The sequence below is a fragment of the Xiphophorus hellerii genome, chromosome 5, assembly GCF_003331165.1.
Source record: "Xiphophorus hellerii strain 12219 chromosome 5, Xiphophorus_hellerii-4.1, whole genome shotgun sequence".
Classification (NCBI taxonomy): domain Eukaryota; kingdom Metazoa; phylum Chordata; class Actinopteri; order Cyprinodontiformes; family Poeciliidae; genus Xiphophorus; species Xiphophorus hellerii.
The window spans coordinates 32,840,695-32,866,715 of NC_045676.1; the positions used below are offsets into that span (position 1 = coordinate 32,840,695).

The 26,021-nt window shown below is 37.1% G+C and overlaps 1 protein-coding gene across 2 annotated transcripts in view; it reads right to left on the reverse strand.

The window, feature by feature from the left end:
- LOC116720704 (protein sidekick-1) overlaps window positions 1–26,021 on the reverse strand; it is a 493,826-nt gene that overhangs the window by 113,951 nt on the left and 353,854 nt on the right. The window contains exons 6-7 of one of the 2 annotated variants that reach the window (XM_032564099.1): window positions 16,172–16,198; window positions 3,044–3,146 (exon numbers count right to left, since the gene is read on the reverse strand). In XM_032564099.1, the coding sequence (XP_032419990.1) occupies window positions 3,044–3,146; window positions 16,172–16,198 (130 nt within the window). The remainder of the gene's footprint in view (window positions 1–3,043; window positions 3,147–16,171; window positions 16,199–26,021) is intronic. The other variant, XM_032564100.1, reaches the window with a different exon arrangement.

Sequence of the window (26,021 nt, forward strand, 5' to 3'; positions counted from 1 at the left end):
GGCTTTCAAGAGTACATTTGAAGTGGTATTTGAAATCATTTTGTAACAGTTAGTTTAAAGCAACTTCTGTAATTTCTACATCAAAATAATAAATAAAGAGTCAGTTATATACATACATTACTATTAATAATTAAATACCTAGAGCTGCACAGTGCCATGGTTGTCTGTCTTGTAACTAGGAGTTCCTCTGTGTCGGTTAATATAAATGCTATAAGCCAGAATCACTTAAAAAGAATTGTAAACCTGAAAACTGATGATTGCCCAAGTAGTAGTAGACAGGTTTCCAAATAAGTGGCACAAAATGCTGTAATTTATGCACTTTGTAAAGAAAGGAAAAACAGAAAATAGCCATATTGCCCAATCTCGACTTTGAACGCCAAGATTTTGACCTTTTTAAACTTTGAAACATTTGACCTCTATAATGAAAATGGAGCATTGTTTGACACATTGTGAGAGTGAAACAGGATTAATCAGATGACAGCAAACTCATGATAGTGTAAGATGAACACTACAGGCTAAAAATCAATGAGTTAGTCAGCCTGGAACTAAACTGGGAGACAATTCTGTGTTCCAACAAGACAGGTATCCCAAAAATATATCCAACCTATACAAAGGTTCATGCTCACTCTTATAAAAGAACACATTTCCCTCTTTTTGTAGTGCTGACCACATGTCTATAATTACTGCTTCACAATGGTTAAAAATGCTCAGCCAGATATGAATATGGGAAATTACATGACGTGAGGTACAGTGAAGATTATCCTCTACTTGTTTTCCACCAGGCTTCTAATAATTTCAGCCTTCAAGCAGGCTGCAGTGGTGCATTTACAGCACCCAGTAATTATTGACTGTGGAAAGCAGATGATTATAGACTTTGGCAAAGCGCTTGATTTCAATGATCGTTCTCTCAGTTTGACCAAACTTTTCCAAGTTTCTCTCTCTTCCGTGGTATAAAAGAATAAAATTTATAAAAGTGTCAATATCAGCTAGGCTTTTGACTGAATGGTTATTGTGACAGCAGAAGCAGTTAATGTGAAAAGTGGGAAAAGAACAAGGAAGTGTGAGCTGAGCTAGTTTGCATGCAGATGAGGAGCACAGTAGACTAAATTATCGTGTGTTGAATAAAAGATTTATGATCCGACTATACTGTTGTTTGTGTGTTTGACACGTCATTTGCTGCTTTAATCCCCCTGCAGGTAAATTCTTCCACTCTAAAATGTTTGATAATTTATTGTTATTCCATAACTTAAAAGCTGTCAAGCGGCTGGTCAAGTGTAAATGATAAACTACTGGAATGTTTTGCTAAACAGAGCATCCTGTGTTAAAAAAACAAACAAACAAAAAAACAGTTCAATAAAGGTTGTTCAGCACATCTAGCCCTACATGATTCGTACATTATCACGTTTTTTTTTTACAAAAAAAAGCTACCAAGGATTATTTTTTTTGCCATTTTGTGAGTCAATGATTTAGTTCAATTCTCCAAAGCAATTCAGCACACATAAATGTTCTTAACTGATGTAAATTATTTCAACAATCAATAAAGTGTAATATGTACCCCATAAAAAATGTATCATGGGTATATGTCTAAAAAAAAAACTGACTGAATAGTTAACATCTGTATATAACACCTGTTACATCCTGAACAGAATAGTGATTCTATTCATAATCTATATAGGCAGAATTTTCAGCAGCAGACAAGGTGTTGAGGGGAAGGAAGGAAGGAAAGAACGAACGAACACAAGAAGGAAGGAAGGAAAGAAGGAAGGAAGGAGAGATGGATGGACAGACTTTATGAAAGGTTTGGATGTGTTTATCATCTTTAAGAGATTATTAACAGAACATCTTTTAAATACCTATTTCAAGTTTTCAAGTGGTGGTTGTTAAATCAAACAGAACATGTCCAGATGTAAGACCTAAATCACAAGCTACAGAGTAAAGTGTTTTTCAATGAATGACTGAGAATGGTCCCTTTTGAAGAAATATTCAATTAATAGTTCTGTTTGAGTTACATATATGTAATAAATATGACAGATTCAACAGATATACTGCATAAACTATTAAGGTCTATTGTCTGAAGATTCCTGTAAGAGCTCCAGACTATCTGCTCATGACTTTCAAGTTCTAGACCAACAGGCAAGTCTGAAGTCTCTGGTTTTAAATTATTAGGAGGTATTTAGCTTAAGTCCCAGACACAAGTCACCATAGTCGAACATACAGTTGAAACTTCATATTTACACTATAAATATTTTAAAATTTTCAGCACACAACTTTATATTGTTTTATAAATTATGTTTTATTTACATTATAAATTATAAGTGTAAATTGTTCCCCTCACTTTCTCACATTAAATCATATAAAAGACTACCTGTTTTAGGTCAGTTAGAGTTAGCATAACCATTTACTAAGTGGCATAATACTGAGGAATATCATTGATTTACTTTGTATTATTTTCTATTATTTGCCTCTGATTCAGAAGCTCACAGTCACTAAATATCCATTGCTTACTCTTTAAACATTCTGATAAAGCCCAGACAATGATGTGATAGCTTTTTGAGCGTCTGATAGGCCGATTCACATCCTATTGACAATCACAAGATTTTGGAAGTATATCCAAAACAGTTCTTCTCTGAAAGACTCAGAAAAATATGACTCATAAATTTAGCTTATAAATGTGTAGATGGACAATAAATATTTGACACAGATCAGTTGGAGTTTATAGAGTGATGTCAGATTGGACTTCTCTGAGCTAACTTGGATGCAGGTATGGACCTGATTCCTTTTCTGGAGACAAAAAAGCAATTTTACAGAGTGAAAACCTTTACATTTAAATTTACAATTAGAGCTTGAAGAAACATGCATTTAAGTCTTTGTGATGTCCTCTGAAAAGAGTTTTTCAGCACTGTGTTTGTGTACTCTACCTGTATAGAGCTACAAGATTTTATAGAGACCTCTAATTTTAATGGAGGGAAATGGAATTCCCTGGTAAAATTGGACTTATTCACACTTGTGAGCACAGGTATGAATGAACACAAAATAAATTTACCTGGCATTGGCAATGCACTCCAGCGTAGCCTCCTTCCCCAAAACAACTGTTGTGTTTTTAGGTCCAATCACAATATCTGGAGCTACAAGCTCTGACCCAGGATCTGCAACAGGACCACAAAAAAATGTGAATGTCAAGCCCATAAATCATGCTGGAACCCCTAGCAGCACAATTTCAAACATAGATTCCAGCTACATTGTTTGACTTGCACAACTGTAGGATGTGTACAGCATTGTACTTTTATTATATCAGCGATTATTACTTAGTACAAGCTTAAATATATAAAAGCATACATTTAGGATTCACATTTTACCTAAAATATCTTTTATTAAATTATTCTAATCATCAGCTGTTAGGTTGCTGATAATAACAATGGAAAGCATAACTGCTTTGCAAACATTTTTAATTTTCTTAACAAAATGAATTAGATTTTATGATTTCTGGTGCTGAGGCCAGTTTCTTCTGAACCAGAATAACGTAAAGACTCCAAAAAGGATGAATGTTGCCATTAAATGGCCCAAAAGATAATGTGTAATTGCTTTAATGGACAGTAACAATATGCTACTCGGAGCAGGCTTCTAACTATCTCTATCGCTTTTAAAAAGGTCAAAACTGTTAATACACTTTGTCTAGATGCCATATTGGATGAATTCAGTGCATGTCTATAGACCTACAAGGTTTTAAGAATTAAACACTTTACGAGAATCCATTAATGCATTACTAACAATAGGCGTAGATTATCACTCTTAATAGCCCTCGTTTCCTATGTAATACACCAAAACTGTTGGGAACGTCATTGTCAGTGTTTATTTTGAAATGGCTCTCTGTACAGAGCAGTGTGATGTTGAAGGGCGACACCAGCTTATGCAAACACATCAAAATGAGCAAAGCTGTGTGTGTTGTGTGCTGAAAAGTTTTCTATTGCTTAAGTACATGTCCTGTATTACATTGGAAGAATTTCCTGGTATCAGTCTGTGAATTTAAGATCATTATTTGAATCAAGGCAATGATATGATTCACATTAGCAAGTTTACCTTGAATGATCATGTGATCCAGTCAAAGTCCAGAATTAAATTAAATTGAGATGCTGAAGCATTATTTTAAACGGGTCTTTCACACTGAAAGTCCTCTTAGGTGGCTGAATTAAAACCATTCTACAAAGAGTGGCTCAAAGCTGCTCACAGTGACATACAAAAGTGAATACAATGTATTAAAACCAGTTGAAATCTGTTATGAGGTTTAAAGGGCAATCGATTTTTACAAAGGGGTCAAGTTGGTTTGAATAATATTTCCCTGTAATAAGATATATTGTAATTTAAAAACTTTTCCTTTGTTTATTCAGGCCATCTTTGATGTTGATGAATATTTGTTTGATGATCTGAAACACTGAAGCTTCAGACAAAAGAGTAATAGTAAAGAAATCAGTAGGGGCAAATACTTTTCTAATGTGTCATGCAGCAGTTTGTGGCTAAACATAAATGTCCCTATGGCGCCTTACGTCCCGTAGGGAGCTCCAAAAAAACACCTGAGGAAGTGCCTTTGGACCAGTATTTGCTCTTTATACCTTTTACATTAGATTGACATCTGCAGAAATAATTATTTTAGGAATGGAAGTGCAAATTAAATCCACACTATGACATTAAAGTGGTCGGTGTGCATTCAAATTTCCACATGTTCTAATTAGGACATTAACTCCTGGATCCCTGCAAAATACAACGTGATAGAAATGAGAGTCTTTGCGACTGAAAAGCTGAAACCAAGGCAACATTTTCTCATGCTTTCAAACTGTTCTCTCAAAAATGACTCCTCCTTTGTGTGCACAGTCTAATTCTCTGCAACCTGCTATCTGACTTCCTGGAGATTGCATGGCGGGGTGTGTGCGTGTGTGTGGGAGAGTTACCATGATAGTGTTCACAAAAACAAGAACAGTGCTTTATGTGGAGAAAGATTTATGGTTTGAAGGATGTGTGGAGGTGAATAGTGCGTGTGATTTATGGCTGGAATGGCCTTTCATTAGAAAAAAAAGTTTTCTAGAAATATTTAGCTTAAAATGTTCACCATTTTCCCAGTAAACTTTCTAAAGCCATTGAAAAAGGTAATTAGATAAACCCAAACACTGCCATTCGGATTAGGGATAGCTTCCTGATGAATATGTAGATTTCCAAAAGAGAGGGTAGTAACTGCAAATTACCAGACTAGCTCTGATGGAGACAGAGGGATGGGGGTTGAGTAGAAGGAAAGATGAGGGTGGGTGCTGGAAGGTAGGGGATCAGCTTTGATATTTCTTTGAAGGGAAGGAGGAAGAGGTGGTAATTGACTCTGCTCTTTATTCCTCTTTCACATTCTCTCTTTCTTTCTCCTTTTCTTAATCAGAGATAAAGCAAAAAGAAGTCGTGTCTCTGTTCAGTAATAAGACAAGCTGGTAATAGAAGACAGGCAGCCAGTAGCACACGACGTGACATGCAACCATTTGCTGACTACTGTCTTGACACCTACATTCAGTGATGCTGCGACTTATTTCCAGAAATTGAATCATTAACAAGAAATATAAGAAAAATAACACAAAAATAAGGAATTGAATCAAGAAGTGAGATCGATGGGTTCGCTGACTGGTCTTCAACCCCACAAACAGATGAGACAAGACTCCGTCTAGGTAAAAAAAAAATGCTCCAGATGAACCAGTTAAGAGTAATTTCAAAGGCAATTTTGCATGAGCGATATACAGTATGTGAGAGCTGAGTAGCAAAGCAGAATGGGTATTTGATGTGCTAATGCAATAAACAAGCTAACTGCAATTTCACACTTTGAGGTTGACCAACTTTTTGAAAAGACTATTATCCATCCATCCATCCATTTTCTGTACACCCTTGTCCCTAGTGGGGTCGGGAAGAGTGTTGGTGCCTATCTCCAGCAAATATTTCGGGCGAGAGGCGGAGTACACCCTGGACAGGTCGCCAGTCTGTCGCAGGACAACACAGAAACAGACAGGACACACAACCATGCACACACACCTAGGGAGAATTTAGAGAGACCAATTAACCTGACAGTCATATTTTTGGAGTATGGGAGGAGTACCCAGAGAGAATCCACACATGCACAGGGAGAACATGCAAACTCCATGCATTAAGATCCTGGGCCAGAAATCGAACCTAAGACCTTCTTGCTGCAAGGCAACAGTGCTACCAACTGCGCCACCGTGCAGCCTGAAAAGACTATTATTAATACAAAAAATAAATGTAAAAAATCATGTGTTTATTTTGAGAAATTTAGTTCAAAATTTTAAATGGCCAAATATTTTTTACAGATATCTGGGTAAATCCACAGCACTGGTTTCCATTGTAGAAAGGGTTGAACAGTCATTTTCATGAGACAGGCCTCCTGAGTGACCAGTTAGATTGCACATGTGAATTAAAATCAAAATCAATTGTGTTTCAGTGCTGTTCTTAACATTTCACACATGTTGGTGGAGAATTTATGTACAATGTAATGCCGCACAGATAGGCTGACATCAATTTTAAAAGTTTGTTTTTGAAGTAGAAGAGACAAGCAACGAGAGTGGGCGGAAGACCTGAAGAGGCACAAGCATGATGGACAGACAGAGTTGGAAGTATGGAGAAAAAGCACAACGTGTCCATTAGCTGTCCAGTGTGGGAAGCAGAGGTCAGACAGCAACTACTAACCATCAGTGCAGTCCTAATGGCAGCAACAGTAGCAGATAATGAGTGTAGGGGGACATGAACCCAACCTATTAACTATAAAACCGTGTGTCTGAGAGGAGAACATGGACAAATTCACATAGCAGAAACACTAATGGGACAAAAAGTAACGTCTTGGGGGAAGAAGATAGATCAGATCAGGAAGATATAGTAGGGTGTGTATGAAGATGGGGAGAAAGTGAGAAACAATTGTGCAGATGGTCTTCCTCACGTAGTGACAGACATGTTGGTAGAAATAGAGGCAAAAGTAAAATGACATACGGCTGTATGATCTGCACTCTTTTCTCCCCCTATCACTGCGTCTAATATATTCTTTCTCAGGGGAAATCTATCAGTTTAGTTTGTCTGGATATCTTCTTCCCAACTGCCTATCTCCTTTCCAGTCTTCTCTCTCATCACCCTGCCATTTCTGAGTAGTTGTTTTAACTGAGATCATTTTTTTATTTTAGTTTATTTTTTCAATTTTACCAAGAATAAAATGGAAGAGGGTGATAAGTTTGTTATTGAATGTTTTCTGAGCGGTTGCTACCAAATGTCTACATACATTTTGTCTTTGAAGAAAGATTCTTCAAAGACAGCCCAGAAGTAGAAGCCCTATTGAAGATACATCCTGTTCTACACTCTGCTTCATACAGAGGTTCTGGACCCTCAGCCATTGAGAAATGATTGATTGTTGGAGGAGTGGACTCTGTTGAAGTTTTAAACAATTGGATCTGATTTTACCTCTTATATTTGGCCGTTATGGTTGTAATGCAGTTCTTGATGAAGCTTACAGGAAATTTCATTGACTGTAAGAGTAGGATTAGGGCCATGATATATTTCTTTCCAGCAATAAGTAGTATTAGTATTAAGTAGTTCCTTTGTGCTGAATTTAATTACTCAATATTCTGAAGGTTGGCTAACAAACTGAATGGATTCATCAACTTGCTGTTGCCAAATTATAACCCTAAAACAGTACAGAAAATCTGCATTATTGTTTACAACTTCTCCTGTTTGCTGACTGGTCAGGGTGAAATCCCTCCTGAGAAATCAAGCTCAATGGGAGAAATCCCATATGGAGTACAAAAGTGAAATGATAATCTAGTGGAATAAAAGGAAATCAGACTAGTTTTAACCAGCAGTGAAAAAAAGTCAAATAATACCTGAATTTTCCCTTTGTGGGAGAATGAAAACTGTTTCTATTCTATTCTACTGTAAATGTTTTTGAAGTAGGATGACGCAGCACTGCCCCTGTCTTGCTTGATCCTGGGCACTGACATGAAGCTGGCTGAAAGAAGTCTCCAAGTCATTGCCTTCACTTTAAGGAAAATAAACCTTAGCTGTTTGGAAATATTTCACATCATGAAAAATCCAAAAGTAAAATTAAAGTCATCGTGTGCAACTACAGGAGTGTTACCCCTTTTCATTTATGCAATTAGTGAGTAAAATGTTGAGCATACAAGCAATAAGTGGAAACTCTCCATAGCTGATGCTGTTTTCACACTGTAAAAAGGTGTTTCAATCTGAACAATATATGCATTATATATTGGTAGCCACAACTAATTTTCTCCTTGTAAGTACTTTTTTTTTTTTTTACATGTTTTCATTAGCAAACAGATTATTTTTAAAAGTTTGAAGAATTACTGATTTTCTCTATTAAATGAATGTGATTACATTGTGTTATATCATTAAGCACACATTTGTTCTTATCCCTGGAAGATTTAGGTTTAAAATCATCTTTTTCACCAGCATGATTTTTCAAAATGCATTTTTTAAAATGCACTGGGAAACAAAAACATGGATCTAATGCTAATTAGATTCCCATGATTTTCTGAACATAGAGATCATGTCTAACTGGCATTTTTAAGTGAAATGCAAATAAGAGATTTAAAAAATGATAGTTCTTTCACTTTGTTTATTATGTGTTGAGAAATGCCTGCTTCATTTTCTGTTGATTGAAGGAAAACAATTTTACATCAAACTCTGCAGGGGTATCAATATATTTAGGCTCATCTGTACATTTTTATTTAGAGCCCTCAGGTTATCATACTGGAAAACTTGTGTCAAGTTTTAACTTTAGAAAAGGTTTTTAAAGAAAGAGTGAGCAGTTAAAATGAACTACCAAGTGATGACAGGAAGGAAAAAACAACCTTTAAGCATTTTGTAACTGCATGTCCTTGTTCTTAGTTGTGGTTAAAAATTCAACACAAAAGAGGCTGCAAAGCCCTGCGACATTACAATGCTCTCTCATCAGTGCAATCATTGCTGATTGACAGCAACACACTGACACAGCTGTGTAAGGGTGTGTGGAATTCTGTATCTGAAAAACTGTACAATAAAGCAGAGAAAATGAATGAAAAATGAGAGGTGGAGTTTTAGGACAGAATATATAGAGATGAACTCAGAGACAGGAAGAGATGAAAGGCTATTCCATCCAGAGATTAGAGTGTAATCCATCGTTGAATGGATTCTCTCAGATTACAGCTTGTTCGCCTATTAAATCTGTCAGTCAACTCCCAATAGTGTCAGAGAGAAGGCGCCTGAGTGTGTGTATGATCTTTCTGTGACTGGAGATCTGTGTGTTTTAAGCCTTTTAGACAAATCTCTGCAGAGACCTTGAGAGCAGAGGGATTGGCTGAGGGCTGAGCTCACATGCGCACGCCCACACACGCCAGCACACGCATCTGTCTGCACATACACACGCCTACAAACCCGCGCACGCACGCACTCCTGCTTGCATACAAATGCAAGCAGGAGAAGGCTGGTGTTAGCTGAGTGTGTATTAATAGAGTTGTCAGATATGTGTCTGCAGGATTCACAACCAGCTAACACATATCACACTGACACCACATATACAGCAAACAAAGTTTAAATGAAAGGAGAATGAAAGGCAAAAAAAAAGAAAGAGTGACCGATTAAAACAATCTGAAAACCAGATGTAAAAAATTAAGATTTTACAGAGTAGTTTTTGCTTTGTACACAAAAAATAAATGGAGAGGAAAAAGTGATTCTTTGCTGATCTCTCCAGAGGATACTGCAGGAGCTCAAGAAATGAGGTGAGTGTCTCTTTGCATGTCATGGTGCTCATTAATGCTGCATGCTGACAGCTAAGTGTCATCGTCAGAGCACCCTTGCCTCAGAATGAAAATAAAAAAATATATTTAAAAAAACACAAGCCAAGACATGCTCTCTAAAACAATGCCACACGGCACAGAGTTGCAGATCCAAGCCCAAAGGGAGGCAGACACAGGCAACCAGAAATACAGAGAGAGGATGGAGAAAGGTGTATTATTTCCTTCAGCTGCCAAGTCAGAAACTTAGTCACTTTATACAAGTTGTGTGAGGAACAGTTAGAAAAAAAAACATGTAGCAGGTATGGTGAGACAGAGCAGGAGTTAATACCTCCATGGGGCTCAATTATCACTTTATTATTTAGCGAGTTTTTAAGGTGCTGAACAAAACCCAAACTAACACAATGAGGCGGCATTTTAGCAGGACTACACTGGAGCAACAGCATGTACACCGTGTTCCAAATTATTATGCAAGTGATATTTTCTCAGATTTTCTTAAATGATCAATGCAAATGATGGTCAGTATAATTTTCAAGTCATGAACTATTACAGTGTAAATCTAATTTTACTGATCAAAGCTCTCCATGAGAACAGTATTTTTTTCAAAAATAAAAAACTCAAAATGCACTGTTCCAAATTATTACGCACAGCAGATTTTCTAAACATTTTATGGATTATAAAGAACTGCAAACGGTCATTCTTTAAATGTGCAACATTAAGTGTTCACATGTACTAAAATCAAAAGCTGTTTCAATCAGAACCATCTTAACAGACCGAGTTACATGTTAACATAGAACCTTCTTTGATATCACCTGCACAATTCTTGATCCATTGAACTTGTGAGTTTGTGGAAAGTTTCTGCTTGAATTTCTTTGCAGGATGTCAGAAAACCTTCCCAGAGCTGCTGGTTTGATATGAACTGCATTCCATCCACAGATCTTCTGCTTGAGGAAACTCCAAAGGTTCTCAATAGGGTTGAGGTCAGAGGAGGATGGTGACCACACCATGAGTTTCTCCCCTTTTATGCCCGTAGCAGCCAATGACACAGTGGTATTCCTTGCAGCATAAGACGTTGCAATGTCATGGATGAAGATGATTTTGCTACGGAAGTTACGGCTCTCCTTTTTGAACCATGAAAGAAAGTGATCCGTCAGAAAGTCCATATACTTTGCTGAGATCATTTTCACACCTTCAGGGACTCTGAAGGGGCCGACCAATGATTCTCTCCCCATGATTTCGGCCCAAAAAATGGCTCAACCACCTCCTTGCTGACGTCACAGCCGTGTTGGGATGTGGTGGCCATCCACCACCAATCCACTACTGTGTCCATCTGGACCATGGGACCAGGGCTGCACAGCAGTCATCAGTGAACAAGTCTGTTTGAAAATTAATCTTCATGTACGGCTGGGTCCACTGTGACCATTTCTGCTTGTGAGCTCTGGTTAGGGGTGGCCGAATAGTAGGTTCAAGCACCGCAAGCCTCTGGAGCAGGGGTCGGGAACTTTTTTGACTCAGAGAGCCATGAAAGCAAAATATTTGGAAATTTAATTCAGTGAGAGCCATATAATATATTTTAAGACTGAATTCAACTAAATGTGAGTATAATAAGCCTCTGAATTTATTTTTTTAAATAATGTTGTTATAATACTCACCATTAATGTGACTTCTGGTGCTGCATGAATTTGCTGATGGCTTTGTAGTCTGGTTGGTACTTTGTAAGGTTAAGCTTCATGCAAGCGTTGAGGCTTTCATCCGTTAAACGTGATCGTAGGTTGGACTTGATGTTAAGATGTGAGAATGACTGCTCACATGCATACGTAGATCCAAACATGGTGCTGCTCAGTAGCTCTTGGCACGCTTTCTTTCTGCTGTCTCCCGCCGGGTATTTTGACGCGACGGTAGCATGGCGTGTGTCAAAGTGCCGCTTTACATTCGACCGTTTCATCGACGCAATTTTGTCATTGCAAATTAGACACACCGCAGAACCTGCTCTCTCCACAAAGGCAAATTCTTCGGTCCATTCGTCCTGAAATGTACGATACTCCTCGTCTTTTTTTCTTTTCGCCATCTTCTTCCTCGAAGGGTTAGCTTTGAGCTAATGCCGAGCAGACTGATTCAAAAGGGGTTTACCCAGCAACAGCCAACGTAGGCTATTATCATCCAATTAAAATAATGGACTGCTCCTGCAGCCAATAGCAAGCCTGAACAGGACATGAGCGGTGGAAAATCAATGGGTGGATAAAAACTTGTTTTAATCCATCCAAATTAAATATTTTATGTTTTATCTACAAGCCAGATGCAATCATCAAAAGAGCCACACCTGACTCGCGAGCCATACGTTCCCGACCCCTGCTCTGGAGGATCCTCCACCTTGAGATTCCAGAGGCACCAGGAGCTTCAAATAGCTGTTTGCTGCTTTTTAAGGGCATTGCTGCTCTCTTAATCCGATGAATTTGTTTAACAGATACCTTCCTCATTAAGCCTTTATCTGTATAAACCCATCTTTGTTCTGAATCAGCCACAGTACGATCACAGTACGATAACGCTTCAGTTTTCGTTAAATATCTAATGTTTTTATACCTTGTCATACGGCACTACACTATCTGATGATTTTCATCACAGACAGATCCTTTCTCTTTCCATATTGCTTAAAACCTGTGGTCTGCTTAATAATGTGGAACATCCTTCGTAAGTAGATTTCCTTTAATTGAGCTCACCAGACAAACTAATCAACCCAGCTCTCTGAAATGAATTATAGTGATTCAAAGAGCCCTGACACACAATACCATCTATGAATTTAACAGCACAACAAAAAATGTAATCTTTATGACACTTAAATCCAATTTGCATAATAATTTGGAACACGATGTATGTCTGCTTGTTGCTTACCTGTCTTCCATTTGACACAGTAGGTAAAAAAAATAAAAGCTGATGCTTAGATGTGTTTAGTTTAGCCCATTTGCTTTTCACATTAGTGAAATGTGCCTTACACGTTTATTATCACAGATTTCAATTTCTACATTTGTATGCACATTTTATAACATTGTACAAAATATTAACATTAAAACACTGATACAACAGTTGTGTTAAAGTACCTGTAGGTTCCACAGATTACCAGAAAACCGAATGCTGGAATTGGAATTTAAGTTTCACAGTGTGGTATACATAGAGCTGGGAAATATGGATAAAAAAATATCCTTATATATTTTTACTTTGTTGAAAGGTTTCAATAAGTATCACAATACAATTTCACATTAAAATTCTACTTTTCGGTGTCACATGTAGCTCTGTGGTGGAGCAGGAACACATCACCTCTGGTGAACTGCCCTAGTTACAGAAATTTACATAAATTTGGAGGTTCACAAGCAGGCATCAAAATTTATAAGTGATTGCGTGTGAGGTCAATGGGATAGCACTGCCTCGCGCCCAGCGCCCTGGTCTTTCTAGCACTTTATTTAGTTTCTTATTTATAGGAGTATAAACCAAAGAAAGCATGACGGAAAATTTTGTTATTTTGAAACCATGACATTTTAAAACTTCCGTATACCTTAATACTGGCATCGCAATCCTGCTTCTCTTTGACATTCCTCATCAGGTAAAGTAAAGACTAAGTTTTTAAAAAATTCATTCATTTTAGTAGTTTTATTTTAAATAGATTTTTGGTTTCCTAATAAATGTGGCACCTTTGATTCTGCTAAGACAATTATTTTTTCATGTTTTATTTTCCCCACTGTATAAATGCACTCAAATTAATGGTTGAGATTTTCAAAAAATGCTTAACAAAGGATTATGTTTCTGCAATAAAAGATGAAATTATTTCCAAGCCTTTGACACATTTTACCAGGCGTGTCAATAACTGTGTGGAGGGGACTGTACATCGTTCTTTTTTAACTGCTTCTGTGAGTGAAAGACTTTCCTGTGACACTTTTATTAGCCAGGAGTTAGGATGATCCAGAAGAATAATGTGACCCGTATGAGCCAAGGCAATCAGATTGAGTCTGCTACCACACTCTCATGGTTCTAACTGCAGAGCACAATATATCCTATAGACCTTTTTTTTATTTTGCAGAGTACTTAAACTCTCAGTGCTTGGCTCGCTGTCTTAACACCTGGAGGCTACGTTCTCACCTGCTGCTGATACAATTTCAGCTTCTGTTCAAATTTCACACTTCAAAAGGCCTACCCTGGCCCCTGAAAAACCTGCAGGAAATGTCTAGTGTTTTTTCTATTGAGGTGAAGTAGGAGTCATTGCTGCCCAGTTGTAACACGGCTTGATTTCGTAAAAAGTGAGAAAAGCCAAGTGATGGGTTGAATGTCGCTATCATATTCTCTGTTCATTATTCTAAATAATTCAAAAAAGCAAAGATATTTGTGTCAGGATCTGTGTTTTCTGTGTTCATTTAGAGTTTTTTGTGTCCTTAAGTCTCTTCGTTGTCCTGTCCTCCCCTTGATTGTTCCCAGGTGTGTCTCGTCTCTGTGATTACCCTCCTGTGTATTTAACTCCACCTGTGTTCCTTGTTCCTCGTCGGGTCCTCGTCTATGTTTCGTCAGTGTTTCCTTGTGCCTGCTTCTTGTTGCTGGACTTATTTATAATTAAAATCATCGTCATATTCATCTTACCTGGGTCTACAGCGTCTGCCTCACCAACCCGCACCACACCTCACGACAATTTGTGGTTTGAAAGAATGAATCAGACCTAGGCTTGAACACATTTTTACTTTTTGGTTTGATTCTGTCAGATTTAAAAACATCAAATACTTTCCAGAATCCAGGAATGATTTAAATGATGATCAGATACAACATTTGTCAAGCAGAGATTTAAATCCCCAAAAGCAGCTTGAGAGAGTCCCACAGGTAATTGAACACCTTTCTCTACATCATATAAGCCTAAAAACATATAAAATGTAATAATTAGAAATTGTAACCTGTATCTGTACTAATAACTACACTTTCATGAAGGGTTAGGGTTAGGGTTACCCTAACCTAGTAACAGCATATTATTTAACTTTTTTCTGTACTTTTGGAAAGAATGTGAAAAAAAAAATAACAGTGTGAAGCAAGGTCTTGAGACCATCATTCAGAAGCATTTCTAAAAATTTGAAATCCAAATCTGTTTTTTATTGATATTTAAGAAACTTTGAAAAGTTTGACTTTTTTATCCGATCTCTTTCATCCAAACTTAATCCTAACAAAAACATTTAATCAATCCCATCCAGTGTTCAATCAGATCTACAAATCAGTAGACATCCCTTGTATTTCGTGTCTGTTTATGTAAAATTTGCTTGGTGGGATAGAAATGGTTTGAAACATTTGCTGTTGATTTTTTTTTTGTTGCTATTACAGATTGTATTGTGGACATCCATATGTACTCTCATCAGTTTATTTGTTGTTGATGGAAATCGCCCATAAGATAACTGAAGTATATTTAGTCATGTTTTGTTTATAGCAGGGTGCCCAAAGTCGGTCCTCGAGGGCCGGCATCCTGCACATTTTAGTTCTCTCCCTGGTGGTAGTAACAACCTTTTCAGCATGTTAATGTTCTTCTTAGGTCTTCTAACGAGCCATCATTGGATCCAGGTGCGTTAAACCAGGGAGAGAACTAAAACATGCAGGATGCCGGCCCTTGAGGGCCGGCACAATGGTACAATTGATTGCAAATATGGTATATGGTCGGTTTCCAGTTTCAAGGTACCACGATGGAAGAGATGTTTAAAAGCCTCAAAATTGCTTTCGGAAAACCAGCACTTTAAAAAAAAAGAATGATCTTATTTTCAGAATTTTTGTGGAGTTTTACCACAGGTTCTAAAAATTGTGGTAGGTGTGATTTTTAAGATTGGTCTCATACTATGAACAACTTTCATTTCACTATGAATATAATTAAAATAAATTTAATTCATCAGCATTAATTAACTTTCCACCCCCTAGCTGTGTAGTTTTGTGCTTCTTTTGCATTTTAAACATCACATAACTTGAGGTGCATTAGACTTAATAATAAATATCTCCTGTGGAGAAAAATCTGTTTTTTTCCTTCTTTCTTTTTCTAAAAATATATGATGTTTGGTTACTATAATAAGCTCATGTAGCTCAGAGACTTCAAAATGTTTCATATATCATACAGTTTTGCAAAGAGTCTGTTTTCACTTGGCACCAGAAAATGTTTAAAGGATCCTGTGAAAAAAAGCTCACATCCTGTGCTGCAATTGTGACTTTCTTTTTTGCTGTTAGCTAATAGTCGCTCAGCTCTGACATTCGGCTGGATGCTTTGGGTCATGGCAATATTTTTTTCTGTTTAGATACACAAAGATCAAATGATTCAGAGACAGAAAGCAGGAGAGTAAATGAAAATGTAAATGGTCTGTTACCTGTTGACCAACGGTTTTTCTTGCCAACTGTCCGTCAGCCAGAGAGAATGAGATGGGAAAAATATATATGTTAGAGAAAAGTACTACTGGACAAAGAGGAACACTGTGAGCGATATAATTTAAATTTGCAATATTTCCTCAGGGCATAGCAGGAAGACACTTTTAGCATAAAAAGAAGCAAAAGAAAAAACAGCCTAGACCAGCATTCACAAATCAAACCCTTAAAAACATCTAAAAGCTTGAGAGGAAAACTGCATAAGGAGCCTCTTTCAGAGAGAAACAGGAAAAATAAATACAGACAAAAAAATAAATGGCAGAGAAATGGATGACAGAGAAAAACAGACGGAGCAAAAGTGAGGATGCTATGTTATCACGGAGTCCAGAGGAAGACTAACTGTTTGCAGCGAATCCATCAACTGACAGCTACCAAAGATGCCCCTCATTCTCTTCTCTCCTCCTTCCTTTTATATTTCAGTGTTTGTATTGCTTCCTGTATTTGTCACAAATTAGGAGAAGGCAAGGCTATAGTTCTTGAAAAGATTGAAACAACATTCTACTAGCAGAAGATCTACACTGACTATTATGCTATCAGAATACTTTCTCCTCACACCTCTGTTCAGCCAATGTCTCACTCAACTCTGCAAAGGTGGAAACTTGGTTTGTGGAAAAAAAGAGAGTTAACAATAACCGTTCAAGAGTTCTTGTCTCTTCTGTTTGAAATGAATAATTTCAAGACAATAACCAAAACATGAAACTTCTCCCTACTGTAAAAAAACAACATAAAACCAAAATTTTTAGGGTTATATTTCCTTGTCATTGACTCAAAGGGTGGGAGGCAAAATGTGAGAAGTACTTTAGGGCTTAACAACATCCGCATGAGTTCTGACAGCAAAAGATGCTCAATAAGAGTTACTATTAGGAGTTTTAAAACATTATATATTTTTAAATGTATAATGTTTATACAAACATATAAAGGGTAAGGGTTAGCCGGAGGGTGGGGTCTTTTCCCTCGGATGTGTCAACATCATATGGATGTGTTCTCCCATTCATAAGTTAAAATTAACTCACTGCAGAATGAAAAGCCATTTATAAATGCATCTAAACCATAACTGGTTAACTGCAGTACATGTACCAATATCCCAGTCTTATATTATCCCATAAACACCAGAACAATATTATCTGAAAACAACAGCTAATGGTAGTTTAATAAATGTTACAAAACACAGAAATTTAGAGCCCAACTATGTATCTGGATTGGATATGTTTGAAAGATATGGACAAAAATATATATAGAAAATATAAAAACCCATAGAACAAATACAGAAAAATGTCATTTTACCTTTTTGAAGTCCTTGAAATAAACAGAAAAAATAGACAGATGGACAAATAAATGCACAGACCAATTAAATGGATGGATGGATAACTGGATAGAAAATAAACTCAACAGCAAAAATGTGATGCTTTTATTTACATCATAAATAAAAGTTGATTCCATAGTTTTCTTGATTTTTTCCAGACAGTCCTGTACCACACTCATCTGTTTCATTTTACAACCCCATCCTACTTACAAAGGAAATAATGCGAGAACTGTAGGCAAGTTCAGGCAGTCAACCTGAGCTGTGGCGATCTTCCACATACTCCATAGAACAGTAGAGCACAGGCATTCTGTGTACTTGTGCCGTTGCCTTCCTCCAGTCTGCCCTTCATCATTTTACACACCACCCCTGTAGCCATCCATGGCTGTATGTTCCCTGGCATGCTAGAAGGCATGTTTTTGCTGGCCAACTTGGAGATGAAGTGATAAGGTTGGAGCCTAAATACCAACTGAATGGTTGTTCTATAATCTTTAATAATTCAAACATTTTAAAAAGTTGGATGTCATTCATATTGATCATTACAATTTATTGATTACCTGATCAGCAACAGCTCCAAATCATTCTTAAACTTTTTTCCTGAAAATCTCAGATATTTGCTTTTGTACAGAAATTTACTTCTGAACCTTCTGGGTTGATTATGCTGTGTAATGCACACACAACGCCCCATCGTTAATCCATAGGATTAAATATGAAGTCATCCATGCAGTTATAACAGCTTCAACTCTTCTGGGAGGGATTTACACAAAGTTTATGAGTGTGTTACAGAACGTTTTGACGAAGATTCCAGAAGCACATTTTTTATGTCAGACATTGATTTTAGAGCCCTGGATTGTAGTATTTTATTGCACAGGTGGTATTCTGTCAGGGTGTTTGCAGCGGAAGGCCAGTGGATTTAACCACTGATCATGTAAGTGATCAGAAAACCTGAATTCAGTTATTTGGAGTGGTAATCAAAATTTTGAGAAATTTAGAATCTAAGCGTGACAAATATGTTTCCTCAGCACAGTTGAGCTATTACCTGTTAATATTTAGAACTATACAATAAATGTTATAAACAATATTCTAATGTTTATAGAATATTGTGTAGATGAATTGGATAAAAATTGTCTGAGTTTAAAATATAATAAAAAAGTTATTAAAACTTTCCCATTATTACTAACAAATACTTTGTAATAATATTGGCAAAGAAGGTTAGTTATAGCTCAAGATTTTTTGCTTCAAACCAAACAGATATTTTTTCTAACTTGGGTGCATTATGTGTGTTGTCATGTTGCATTACTGATAAATGTTTTATAGGAGAGTCTAAAAGGACAAATACAAAAAGGAAGAGGCAGGATTTGGTCTGAAGAGCAGACTGTTTTGTGACTACATTGTAATGACGTGTTATTCTGAGTCATCTGAGTTCCAAACAGGAGCAGAGAAACAAAGAGGAAACAAGGGGATGGCAGAGCGGGGTGTGCGTGTGTGTGTTTGTGTGTCCTTTCAACACACAAACATCAGATGTTTTTGGAGCTGAATCCAATTTCCCACTAATATTCCCGTCTCTTACTGTCTTTAAAAGCTTTTGAAGACCCCTGAATTATTTACAGTCTAAATCAGTGTTCCTAATTATATGTGTTTTAGGAAACAGAACAACCGCAGCCAGGTGGGAGGCCTCGTCTATAAAAGGCGATGAGTCACCGTAATATCCATTATTAACGTTATGTGTTTAAAATACAGTTCGAGGTGATGTGAAAATATTAGTGTGGGCCTGTGTTTGTCCCATTTATATTCATAAATTTGCTGTTGTGTATTCAGATGCCCAAAGGAGATGCAACAAGCAGGTCACCATGTCCTCTGTGTGCTCGCCATTGTGAGTTTGATGTTGCACAACTTGGTGTTTATCTGTGGTTGGGTTCTTCTTTTCAATTCACCTTTTTCATGCCCCACCTGTCTCCCTCTGTCTGTGTGTAAATGTGGCATGTGTCATGTCCATTCTCCCCTGACCTGAGCAGGTGTTGACCCTTGAGTTTACAGCTATAGGTCACTCATGCCTTCCCAACAATCAGTCAAATACACAAACACACCCACAGGGCTTCATTCCCCACCCATCTACACACATCTACATGTGTTCCCTTTTTTTAAAGCACTGTTTTGCTCTGCTTCTCTTTGCTCTACTCATCCATACACATTGGCAGCGAGTGCCATATTTCCTTCAGCAAAAGCGTGCCTTTTTTTAGTAACATGTTTGAGTCTTTTCTTTTTCCCATGGCTGTTTTAAGCCCAGAGTTCAACCTGAAAAACCCCAACCATTCCAATTTACCCTGTCAATCTTATCCTCCTTTCTCTTTGTTCCTTTTCTTTGCTCTAAACTACACAAGCACACATTCACACACTTATTTTAAATTCTCACCAGTAGTTATACAAATGCAATCCTCCAATTTCTAATACTGCCACATTTAGAGACTTGTCTATCCACATGCATGCAGACAAACTGGATAAGGTTTTGACCTTAGATGGAAGAAGACAATTCCTCACAGATGAAATGTTAAAATTGTATCTTCAATTAGCTTCTTTACTAGTAGACAGCATTGCATGTGGCTTTTTAAATTTGACATGAATAGTGAAGTGATTCATTCATTTAACATTTTTACATATTTTCACACTGCGACCATTTCAGCGCATTTTATTGATGCTTTATGTGACAGACCATCCAAGGTGCCACATAACCATGACGTGGAAGTGGGTCTTACTAATTAATATGACTAGAATATTTTTGGCAATACTAACATATTGAAATGCTTTGTTTTGACTTTTGTATCGCACACATGTTCAATAAACAAAGCATTGTATAGTTAGTACTGTGAATAAGAGTTTCTGTAACACAAGTTGTCAGAATTGCAAATATACCTTCTTTTAACTGTGTGCTGTAAAAACTCACTTTTTTAACTTTTAATCTCAACTTGAGTGTTTTTAAAGTGTTTTAAAACAGAATTAAGTTTGTTTTCCAGTGTTGAACCTGTAGTTATAAATATTCCTTACTATCTATAAGCTTGTCAATAATGAATTAACTCATGTTTGAAAGTTGACTAGCTTTTGAATATTAATTTGTAAGTTAAAGGACTTACAATGTTTTACAGAGTAGCTATCACTAAGTTTTAAGGCAGCCATATTGGATTCCTAAAAGGGGTTGGTGGTACCACCCTCGTGGTACATTTACACTGATATTAGAATAGATTATATTCTACTAAGAAGGTGATGTACAAGCATGGCGCCATCAGTTAAAATGCTGAATAATAAAATAGTCTAGCACAGGGGTCACCAAAACGGTGCCCAGGGGCACCCTGTCGCCTGAGGGGACATTGTCAGTCGCCCGCGGCGCAAGTTCTAAAAATAGCCATTGTCATTAAGGAGCACTGCCAAAGAAATTATTTAATTTAATATTTTTACATTGAATTAATAAGATTTGTTTATATTTAGATTTTTTTAAAGTAAATTATAAAAAATGTTTAAAATAAATTGATTTATGCATAAAACTCTTTTCTATGGTTAAAGTTCAAAACTATGCGCAGACGCCTGCAGGATATTATCGGAGGGCAGCAGCGCCTGCAGCTGTACGGCTGCACCCACTCTGCCTACCTTAAGATTTTCCTTGAAGTAAAAACAGAAAAGAATAATTTCTGCAATTTTTATTATCGAACCCTCTTTACAATTAAACAATTTGTGGAGAAAAAAAAAGGATCTTATGTGCCAAAACATCTTGTACGTAGCGCACGTCTGAGTCTGTGGGGGTCAAAGGGCACGCCAAAGTTTAAATCTTATTGGCCATGTCTTACTGGTTTGCTTTTGTTTATTTGGCGGCTTGGCGCTTTTTCTGTAAGCTAAAAATAAATGAGCAGAGTGTGAATCTCCCGTAGTTCTAAGAGCGGTTTGGATGCCAGTTGAGCTTTACAGTGTGTGGTTCTGGCCGGTCGCCTGTTTATGAGCTTCTTTGATGTTTCCCGAACTGGAGAGCTGATGGGTCTCCCTTTAGCTGACATCTGCCGCTCTTCCCGAGCGTCGGGCTAAGACTGTGAGTTAAACAATTTAATCTAGTCGAAACGTTCCCCAAAATAGTAAAAATTAAGCAAACATTGTTGCTTCACTTTCTCCTCCTTTGGACGTCTGACACCACCTGAACCTGGGATTCAACATCCTCCTCTTTCCGTGGATCTCATGGGTAGGCTTCGCTTTCATGTCTTTATTATTTAGCATCATTTGTGTAAAAAAAAAAAAAAAAGGGTGCGCTGCTTTAGTGGTTTAGGTTTGCGCTGCTTTTGTGTGACGAGCACATGATGAGCATTGGAGAGGTGGTTGTGCTCTTGCAGGTCAGGTGCAGTGATAGTTTTGTACATACCTTCCTATCTGTCGGACATTTTTTTCCCCGACATCTGCTGGTGTCAGCCAACGGGTGACCCGTCATCTTTTAAGTTTGCGAAACCACAAAAAAAGCTAATAAACCGGCAACCCGCCAGAACTGCACACTGTAAAAAGCTCTTAGAACTATGGGAGATTCAAACTCCACTCAGCATTTTTAGCTCACAGAAAAAGGAAACTGACCAATAAGATGCCCTTTGACCCCCACAGACTAACACTGATGTGGGCTACATACAAGATGTTTTGGCACAAAAGAACTTTTTCTTCCCTCTACAATTTTGTAAATAGTAAAGAGGGTTGGATAATAAAAAATACAACAACGTTTCTTTTCTTTTTTTTTATTTTAAGGAAAATCTTACAGTGCGTACAGCTGCAGCTGCAACAATCCATACTCTCAGTGACTTGTGGGCAATTTAGAATCACACAGAAAAGCTCCAAAAGGGAATCAAACTTAAAACTCTGAACTAAGAGCTTCTGATCACATAATAGCAATTAGCCATAGCTGCATGGTAAATTATTACTGATAACTATTGTGAGTAGTCCCTAACATTAATATGATCAGGCAGTATGTAATCATATATATACGTATATATACTATTGTTATAAAGGCTGAGCCAAGAAAATGTATGTCTGTATTAAACAAGTAGCCCTTCATGTTACTCTGTACCAGTGAAGTAGCTCCCAGTCTCAAAACGTTAGGTGACCCCTGGTCTAGCATAACCTCTGTCCAAGCATCCCTGGAGAACTTTTTGAGGTTACAGCAGAAGATTTTTACTATCAATCCGGGGAATTTCTGTTCTTTAACAGTTCTGTTCTTTAACCCTCCTCTCCATTGAAGCCAAATCCTGCCGTGGACTCAGAATTCTCCCTCTGTATATATGCGAACTCTGGGAAGGTAACAACTTCCGGCTGTCTGTCTACCTGTATCAAACACTAGCATCAGTTGACCTTTCCCATTTACCATGTCAGTCATCATCATGACCCACCAGCTTATTTCCTCACATACACATAAAGCCAAAATGCATGGCCCAGTCTTTCGTGCACTTACAGGTAACTTGCACTTTTTAGAATAGAATAGAATTCAACTTTATTGTCATTGCACTGTCACAAGTACAAGCAACGAGATGTAACTTGTACAGGTACAAGTTATCGCCTGTCATCCTGCACCCAATCCCAAATGTTGCTAGGTTTTCACATTTCTCATAGCTATCAAAAACAAAGAGCTCATGTGTTTTTAATTTTCCTTCCCTTTGAGTTAGATTATAGAGCTCTCTATTCAGATTCCTATCAGGCAGATGTATTTATTTCTTCTGAAATCGATGCACTCAAAAGTGGATTTGGGATAAAATTGAATTAATTTGCTCTTCAGTACAACTTCTTAGTCTCCTAACAAAACATTATGGAAGGGGGAGAGCAAATAAAATTGTCGAAATCGCTGAGCAAATGCAAATAAAAAAATAAAACAAACAATATAGCACAACAAACAACTGACATGACATCTAATAAAACATAAACTGTATGGAGATGTTCAATTTATATCATAACCTTAATGATCAATTCAAGTTGTGCAGAAGACTTCTGTAACTTTATTCAAATGATGACAGAAGAAGATTAAGAAAATAGAAGTCTCTGATCCCATAGGAGTAAATGAAAAACACTAAAAAGTCAGAAAGGAATGAAACACAAGACTTTACAAGCTAAAAGTAGAAGTGAAAAGGTGTTGATCAAAAATGGCTATGATGTTGTTCAGCTGTGAGTGAGCACTCAGCATTTCACCACCTCAGGGTGAAACACCAGATGGAGAAGGGACTGTATGAGGGAAAAGAGCACAGCAGTCTGTCATTATTAAATCATGTTGTTTCCTTTCTTTTTACTTTTCTTCAACCAGAATGCTGCAGGATAATTAGCTGTCTTTTGCTCTTCTCCTCAGCCGTCCCATCAATGGCTTCATGTTGCTCCCTCGCATTGTCTGTGTCTCAGAACAGGGCCTGTGAGAGCATTGTCATGATGTAGTTCAACTATAAAGGGACACTGATATTTAAACGGCCTCCATCAAATTCCATCTGAAATTTCACTGCTTCCTGTTTATGCTTCCACCTCACACAGTCCTATCGTTTTCTATATACCAGTGAGTAAAAGGCCAAAGCCATTGCTTAATGGGCAAGGCTCTCTTGTATACTACCATTCAGAAAGATGAAATAATGATTAATGGAATAAACCATTAGCATTGGCAGAGTTGGGTAGCTTACATCTCAACACACCTATAATTCAATACATTTGGTACAATACAATACTAAACCATGATTCACTGATTCACTGTTATACGTCAGTTCAATGAGACATAATTTTGGGCAAAGCAAAGAAAAAATAAATAGTGAGTTTATGTAAAAAGTGGTCCTTTTGGTACACTTCTGGTACAGTGATTCTTGTGGAAGTGCTTTTACACGCCTGATGGACCTCTGAGACCCACAAATTAGTTCAGTTCTGACACTGAACTAATTTGAAGAAAGAGCTTTCAGACCAATCTGCAGATTATTTAATCCATGGAAATATTTTTTGTACATCTAATAAATATCTGGCAGCAAGATGTTTTTCAAAGCAATTTTAGCTAGATCAAGGATTCCTAAATTATATTTTTTTGAGTATCTGGCACTACAACAAAAAAACTGAAATGTACTTATGAAGTAAAAATGCTGTTTTTATGGAATAAAAGCTTAAAAGCATACTGTTTGTCTTTATCTACCCTAACAGAAATAAGGATTTCTCTTAACAGTTGTAGACTCTGTGAAAAGGTTTTGATCAAATCTGCACTTGCTAAAGGACTTATTCTTTTTCTATTCCCACTCTGAAACCATTCCAGAGACCCCTGACTATGTCCTCTAAACAACACCTACAGATATCTATGCCTACAAACTGTTGCCAGCTCAGATCAAATTATTCACTGTCTGAAGTCAATCAAAGCATTCTGACATCAAAGTGGAAAAAAGTTAAAGTGGGACAAAAAAAGGTCAAAAGATACATTGAGGGAAAAAAAAATCATACCAGACAAAAAATTGAGCACAAAATAATACATTTCATTTTGCTACAAGTAAGAGGCCAAAAACATAAAAATCTTAGTTCTTTACAAGTGTTTTTAAGTTCAGAAAACCTCCATCCAGCAGTTTCTTTTATGACCAGCTTTTTTATGACATAGGCACCTTACCACCATCTTACGAAACCTGGCTGTATCCTGTGTGAAACAACTAAAGTCAATAAATATCTAACAGAAAGCCTGCATACACGATACCTTGATTATCAGCTACTATTTATTACAGTCAAAGCAGTCCCTTGTGATGTTCATGTTTTGGACAGTGATGTGATTACAAAACTTTTGTGATTTGTTGTGCAGATTTTAGAAATATTCCCATCTTTGTACTGAAAAAGATACAAGTACTTGTGCTTGTGTTTGTTCTCCATTAAATAAAGAACTGGAAGGGCTTCATTTGGAGAGGAAATAAGTCATCTTCAACCTTGCAGGAAATGAACTAACTTCACAGCTCTGATATTTTGCACTTGATGCAGATTTGTTATACTGAGCCACTTAAGAAGTTCTCAGTTCAGTAAACAACAGTTTGGGAAAAATACTTAGGATTATATTGAAAGAAGCATTTGCCACCAGAAAACATCAGAGAATTATATGCATCAAGAAGAACTGCAGTAGTACCAGCCAGCAATATACAGGGCTGGTATTTTAAATGTTTTTACATATAAAATAGGCCGATAGTAACTGGTATAAAATTCTTTTAGCTACAAACAAGTTTGTTTGTGTCCTCCATACAACTGAGCATCTACTGTATTTTCAGTGATGTTAAGCAGTGAAAAAAGCGACAAATCCTTCCATTAGATGAGCAAATCTCTCTCACCAATTAAATTCTCAAGAACAGGACAGAAAAGTGATGTAATTATGACTCATCGTTCTGCACTTAAAACTGTTGTCTGTATTCATGTTATGTCTGATCTCCAAGCTGTATCTCCAGTGTAAATGCAAACAAAGCCCTATTAAATTGCTGAGTGCATCAGCCTCCTGCTGCACAAAGGAA